The 7124-nt window shown below is 42.1% G+C and overlaps 1 protein-coding gene across 2 annotated transcripts; it reads left to right on the top strand.

Annotated features, from left to right (window-relative positions):
* The first annotated feature begins 1275 nt into the window (after window positions 1-1275).
* Window positions 1276-5753, top strand: LOC116690153 (homeobox protein orthopedia B). Of its 2 annotated transcripts, none has more exons than XM_032516925.1 (3): window positions 1276-1491; window positions 1855-2255; window positions 5235-5753. In XM_032516925.1, exons 1-3 carry the CDS (start codon window positions 1455-1457, stop codon window positions 5736-5738), a joined length of 942 nt encoding a protein of 313 aa, XP_032372816.1. In that variant the 5' UTR covers window positions 1276-1454; the 3' UTR covers window positions 5739-5753. The 2 variants fall into 2 exon arrangements, with proteins under 2 accessions (XP_032372816.1, XP_032372815.1); XM_032516924.1 differs by having other exon boundaries at window positions 1279-1530.
* The last annotated feature ends 1371 nt before the right edge of the window (window positions 5754-7124 follow it).

The raw sequence follows: 7124 nt of genomic DNA, 5'->3' as shown, positions 1-7124 counted from the left end.
CACATCTTTCGTCATCTCAGTGGACCATCCACCAGTCCATTTCCTTAGGTTTTCACGTTGTGCCACATATAGGCTACTTCCCTGTGTCCCGGCAGATTGCGGTTGAGGAGCATAAAAGATGAGCTTCCTATGTGGTGCAGGAGGAGAGGGGAGTGCTCGCTCGGACGCCTCCTTTGTGCGGCTGCTAAGAAACCTATTTAGTCCCAGGTGGTGGTTTTTTCACCAAGCTCACCCTGGCATCTGCCAAAAGCCCTCTAACCAGAACTGTCTGAGAAGCAAGAGTGGATCGCAGATCAATGACTGTCCTGTTAATTGTATAATAGAACTACTTATGGACCACTGCTAAAGGGGCACAATCGTTTAGAGTCCACCACGTCTGATTTTGTTTGAACCAAACAGGCCTAAATACCTTTAATTGCGCCCGCGTTGATGAAAAGTCGATGGGAGTAAAGCGGCCGATCACTAACAGAGCTTAAATCCATCTGTACTAGTTTATTTATTTATTTCCTCGATTTGTCTCCACAAATCACCTGCCATGGGGGAATGGGGGCGATATTCGTTTTGTTTGTGATCCAAGGATGGGAGGGAAGTGGGACTCTGAGGTGCTGAAAGAAGTCCTGCGTTACAAGGCTTCTCATCTCCTTGGCTACATCTTTTTATTGTTAATTCCACACTGTGATATGTACAAAATACACTCAGTCTGCTATTCCTCTCAATATTTTATAAATATAGGCTACGAAGAGTAGCCTAAACGGCTTTTGTTTGCTGTTGTAATTTATAGGCTAGATGTTTTCGTTAATTTCTGAAAGGCTCCCTTTTCTTAAGTAAGGTTACTGGTTGTCAACTAATTGACATAGTCCAGAATTGAGATTTTGATATGGCAATTTAATAACAATGGGCAAACATTTGCTGGCTTAAATAGTAGCTCCTACCTCCTGGAGAAAACTAAAACAAGCCTTTCCATGCGCTCACCTCCAGTATTTTACATGTAGGCTGTAGCTAGGAGTCCTGTCATGGCACGTGTTATATGAGATTAAACAAACACATTAAGATGTTTAACGTGGAATAATTTGAGCATGGAAAGCTAATAAATCAGAGGACGGAATGGCAGAGAATTGAATTGAATTTTAGTGTTTCGTGCGCGTTTGGGTCTGTGCGCGTGCGAGCTTGACTGCTTAAAAAATATATAAAAATAAAAAAATAAAAAAAGGGGGGGGGAGTCACGTCGCTGACATTTCCAGGCTCCCGCTCTGATTGGCTCTTATTTGAGGAAGCTCACGGGTTCTTTCAACTAATAAGCGCCTCCCCATAGCTCTAAAGGACATTATAATGCAAGGGACCTCCTTTTTTTAACCACAAACCGAATTTTCGTTCATTTAGACGATATATACTTTTTAAATTGCCCCAAAGTTGTGGGATTTTCTGGAGCGCGTTTCACCCTGGAGCGGTACGCCATGCTCTCTCACGCCGACCTCCTGGATGCTCGGCTCGGTGAGTTATCATCACTAAACTCCGGCCCTAAACTCCAGTGTAAGATTCCAACTTCTTATTTAACCTTGTGAAGTGATAGATAGACTGTGTAGTTAATTGTGTTAACATTTAAGTGGTTTTTCGTTGGTTGAAGCAATTCTTTACAGTTATTTATCAGGAATGAGGAATGATGACAGCAGAAATTGCGGTTTAAAATTACGATCCAAGCTATATTTAGTTTTTTTGTGTTGTAGCTTATACTTTGGATTAATACACGTCTGTTGCCATAAAAAAAGCACAGCTTTTGCATGTAATTCTCATTTAAAGATGCTGCGCTGTAATATTTTCCATTACTCAAAGCCTCTCGCCTCCTCATCCTCTCAGGGATGAAGGACGCTGCAGAGTTACTCGGACACCGAGAGGCTCTCAAGTGTCGGCTGGGTGGTGGGGTGCCAGACCAGGGGCATCCAGGAGACATGGCCCCTGGTTCTGACTCTGTAGAGGGAACCACTCTCCTTCCCGGAGAAGACATCGCCACTGTGGGATCCAACTCTGCCGGCATGCCGGTGAACGGGAAGGAGCAGGAGAAGCAGCAGCAGCAGCAGCAGCCGCAGCAGAGCTCCAGTCAGTCCGCCAGCCAACAGAAACAGAAGCGGCACAGGACGCGCTTTACCCCGGCGCAGCTCAATGAGCTGGAGCGCAGTTTCGCCAAGACCCACTACCCTGACATCTTCATGAGGGAAGAACTGGCGCTGAGGATCGGCCTCACCGAGTCTAGAGTCCAGGTAAACACTTTTATTGTGGATTTTACACGATGAAAACACGGGCTTGATATGGAAGGGTGGGGCTTTGGTTTGTCAGCACGATATAAATGTTTAAAATCATCTTTTAATTCCACCTGGACGGCAGTGAGCGAAATAGGCTGGATTCACATCAGGAGAGGATTCAGGGCCAATGTGCGTTTTTAAAATATAGTTTGGTCACTTCTACTAATTTTTTTTATTTTTCCATTATGTATTTTCAATTCTTTGTCACTTGTCATCTTGTGCCAAGACCTTTTGTGGCCATTAGGTGTTATGTTTTGGGTGCAACTGCTCAAAATATCAAAGCCAAAGGGTGGATTGACGCCACTGGTGAAATTTAAGTTACATTAAACCATAACTTAAAGTGTACTATTGTGCAGATTGTCATTTAAAAGAATTGAATTAAAAATAATTTCTTATTTGGGGTCATATTCAGCACTATAGCCTGCCTTAGTATACTCACGTGAAAAAGCCCTGATCTTATCGTTGTGTTCTGTATACAGTTGTTTGAGAAAATATGCCAACTCAATCACATTTTAATTAAATTATATGATTAAAACATCCCATAATGTGTTCAAGTTTAGCTTAAAATAAGGCAATATTTAACTTCAAGAAGTCTGCCCCGTTTAATTTAAAAGTCGCGCTGTCCAAGGTGCTAAAAACATTTGTCATTTGCGGATAACGAGCAGTGCTCATCATGTCAAATATATTCTGGTGGCTAGAACAATTTATAACGCAACCTGTGGTGACAGTCCCCGGATAAATGGAAATTGTTGTGTGTCTAATCTAATTTATTTATTTTGTTTTTGTAGACCTGCAACGATTGCATGGAATTACATAAGTAGCAATGCTAGGATTTTATTATTTTTACCATACTGTATAATATACTTTTTACCATAACAAATATGGCCTCTTACCCTAGCCAAAATAATGTCCAAGATATATAGAACAAAATTTCCTACACAAAATATATAACTCCCCCTTTTTAGAAATTGATTAGGGTCAGAGTACGTGGCACATATTTGTTTTACTTACAGTGATTACAATTATAATTTAATTTAATCGTTTGTATTTTGGGAAATTGAACATTTAAAACCAACCAAACATTTTGTACTGGTCATACAGTGCTTATATTTTGAACAAGCATGCAGGGACACACCAAGCTCTGATAAACCAAACACATTATCAACCAATGTCAGTCCTATTTATAACACGTGAACGGGTTATTAACCAGTAATGTGAGATTCATGCAAATCATCCCACTGAAAGCAATAAAACCAATGTAATCATTAGTCACCTTAACAATCAATTCTTGAGTCCATCTAGTGCAGGATCCTAACCGCTCAGGTCGGCTTCGCTCGCTGTTGGTAAACATTAGTGCAGTTCTTGCAGGTGCGGCCTTCAGTGGGCGTGTTGCCCGCGTGCGTGCCTCCACAGCCGCTCCTTTAAAATGCTCTATCAGCGACGTCTTAATAGGACTCAAGAATATATTGCACTTTTTTAATGGAATGAGAAATTGCATTTTCTTTCCCCCGAGTGTAATGGGTTTGGGCGACGTTTCACGGATGGCTGAGCAGAATGAGAGCAAGATTTCACTTTTAATACAGAGGCATCGACTCACGGCCTCGCGCGCGCATTAATCACGCCCGAAGATGATGAAATCTTTATAAAGCCCAACGGGGACGCGCGTGCGTTTTTAGCTGCGTGCTTGGGTCGGTGTGTCTGTGTTTTTTAGCGCGTGCGTTTGGGTGGGTTTTATGTTTACGTGGATTGTGTACAGTAATGCGGGCCATTTGTATTTAAGTCCCCACAACATTTAGGGCAATTTTCAGTTAATCTGCTTGTAAATAAGATGTTATAAAGATAAATTGTTCAGCTCACTGCTGCGGAACACTAGTAATAAAAAACCCTGTGACGGCTGAGTTTTACACAGGCCTTCTGTATATTGTATTTTATTTAGGCTGTAATGAAATTCATAACCCATTTTGACTATTTCAGCTCCACTCTGGTCTTAAAAACACATGATATTAGGTTGAATGGTTGGAATTTACAATAACCTCCTTGAAGAGTATTATATACATAGGTTGTACTAATGCAATTTAGAACGATTCATAAATTACACCTATTATACAGTACTCCCTCAAAGTCCTACCCTTTAAGATATAGTGGCAATGAATGTAAGAGGTCCTTAGGGCAATTGCAGAAGGTCTACATTTATGTTTTGTTAATTTCGTTTGGCCTAGCTCTACACATACAGTAGCCTATGGGGTCAGGTTCAGACCAGGCCCCACAGAGAATTTGCGTTGCTCAAGGACACTGCAGGGTAGATTTCACCAGCCACCATGCTTGCTATGTATCTGGAATACAATTACACTCCCTATTTCAACTTTTTTATAGACAACGCACATTAATCAACATTAGCACACAATCCAACATACCAATGTTCCATATATACCCATGCAGGTTGATAGCTTAAAACATTAAGCTACAACGATACAACACATAAGCACAAGTAAAATAATACAACCAATATTCCAGATCATGACAGCTGGCGGGCTGATGGCAAGAGAATAACATAACACTAGTAGCACATGCAGTAGACACAGGTAAAAGTGCACAGACGAATATTAAGACACATCAACAACACACAAGCACCAAGTGCATAAGCACATAGAGAAAAAGACAAATACATTATAAACACATCATATTTATATATGATTAGTTTTGTTTTATTATTCTAAAGACCCTAATGTCATACTAGCCCTAAAGTTAGTCCGAGTGTGATGAGATATCGTGCGTAAATAGGATTTTTCTCCCATGGTTACACAAACACGTATACTACTGCATCCACCTTCCTGCCCTCATTACAGTGTAATAAAGTGTATAAACAGACACTACTCCAGGCATATGCTTCTCAGTCTGTCCTTCTGACGGCTCACGGTCCGGTCTCTCTGCTTGCAGGTTTGGTTTCAGAACAGACGCGCTAAGTGGAAGAAAAGGAAGAAGACCACCAATGTTTTCCGCTCCCCGGGGACGCTGCTCCCAACACCGGGCCTGCCACAGTTCTCTGCCGCGGCCGCCATGGAGAACAGCCTGTGCTCCTTCCACGCCAACGACTCTCGCTGGGCCACAGGGATGCCGGGGGTCTCCCAGCTGCAGCTCCCGTCGGCCCTGGGTCGTCAGCCGGGCATGCCACAGTCCCTGTCACAGTGCAGTCTGGGCCCCGGCCCACCACCAAACTCCATGGGTCTCTCCAACGGCCTTTCCTCCAACGGTTCCGGTCTGCAGTCCCACCTCTACCAGTCGCATTTCCCCGGAATGTCGGCCTCTCTATCCGGCCCCACGAACGTATCGGGCTCCCCGCAGCTGTGTAGTTCCCCGGACAGTGACATGTGGAGAGGGACAAGCATCGCGTCACTGCGGCGCAAAGCGCTGGAGCACACAGTGTCCATGAGTTTCACTTAGTGACTTTTCAAAAAACACCCCCACCGCACTACTCTGCTCCTAACTCCCTCTCCCAGCCCCACCCTTCGGCTCTTTTTCTGTTTTTATTCCAGCTATTAGATCAAAACGAGAGAACGAGTGAGCTAATCAGGCCTGAAATGTGAGGAAATGGAGACTGTATGTGACTTCATCTAGACATAGCCTAATGACAAAAAGAAAAGGACAACACTGATGGACAAACAGAAGAAAAAATATCTTGGGTTTGGGGTTATTTATCTTGTTACTTCTAAAGGATTTTATCAACTATTGATGATACATACTATTGTAATGATCTCTAGACTATAGGCCCTAATTATTAAGAGCCAAACAATCGTCGTATTTACGTTTTCATTGAGTGTGTCTTCACGCACACATGTTATTGTGTTCAGGTGAAGTTGTTATGTCAAACGGTTATTTATAAGATTGGGTATACATTTTTGGTAACAGCCTACCACCAACACGCACCATACTGTAGGTGGGCCTATTGAACTGGCTTTCGGGCATGCACTGTGCATGTGGATTTAAACGCTTGGATAATTTAAGGAGAAAATGGTGCCCACTCAGATTGAAGAGTCGACATCAGTCTCGTCTGTATGAGATGAGAGCATTAATCTAAAGAGGAAAAAAAAAACAATAATCTTTCAGTAGGCCTACGCTGTTTTAGGATGTTTTGTGTAGATAAAACATTCTTGCTATGTACCCGCTGGTCTTTTTTGTGACATGTTTTAACTTATTGTATGTGCGATTACTTGACACATTTCTTAAATGTTTGATCTTACATCGAAATGCACCACATTGACGGGTTTGTACCAATTTAAAATGAACAAATAAATAAAAGTAATTTTCAAGAATGTCAAAAAACAAGAATGATTCATGTCTCCATTAAGTTTAACGAGATGTCATAATGCCCATTTTGTACAAATTCCAATATGCATCTATGTATAAATGGCCGTTGTATGACCCTCAGTACTGACCTACCCTTTTGTTGATAATACTTGTAGTTTATTTGGATTATATTTATCAAAAATTACAATGGGATTTGAACTACATTTTTACCACTTTAATAGTGTTTGTCAGGCTACTGTAGGCTTGACTGTTAAGATATTGTAATTTTGTTGCACAAACTAATATTGTAAGTGGTCGTTGCTCTGGGACCAGTTTTTGAGGTGACAGGGTTAAAGGGTTTTTGAAGGATGAGTGTTCCCAGTGTGGAAGACAGGAGCGGTAAAGATGTCAGTGCTGTGATGTGACGGTCATTGCTTTTAACCATGACGGTCATCCCACTGAGCAGACTGGATGGACTGTAACTAAACAGAAGGAATCACAGGCGCGTGTGTGTGTGTGTGTGTGTGTGTGTGTGTGTGTGTG

Source organism: Etheostoma spectabile, chromosome 5 (genome assembly GCF_008692095.1).
Source record: "Etheostoma spectabile isolate EspeVRDwgs_2016 chromosome 5, UIUC_Espe_1.0, whole genome shotgun sequence".
Classification (NCBI taxonomy): Eukaryota; Metazoa; Chordata; class Actinopteri; order Perciformes; family Percidae; genus Etheostoma; species Etheostoma spectabile.
Note: the sequence above shows the minus strand (reverse complement) of the source record. Positions and strands in the feature narration are given on the sequence as shown.

What these genes read in the sequence shown, in the direction of transcription:
- LOC116690153 (XM_032516924.1), top strand. Translation starts at nt 1,455, where the DNA reads ATGCTCTCTCACGCCGACCTCCTGGATGCTCGGCTCGGTGAGTTATCA. An exon ending in CTCCGGCCCTAAACTCCAGT is followed by an intron (nt 1,531 to 1,854) that starts GTAAGATTCCAA and finishes TCATCCTCTCAG; the next exon opens with GGATGAAGGACGCTGCAGAG. An exon ending in TCACCGAGTCTAGAGTCCAG is followed by an intron (nt 2,256 to 5,234) that starts GTAAACACTTTT and finishes CTCTGCTTGCAG; the next exon opens with GTTTGGTTTCAGAACAGACG.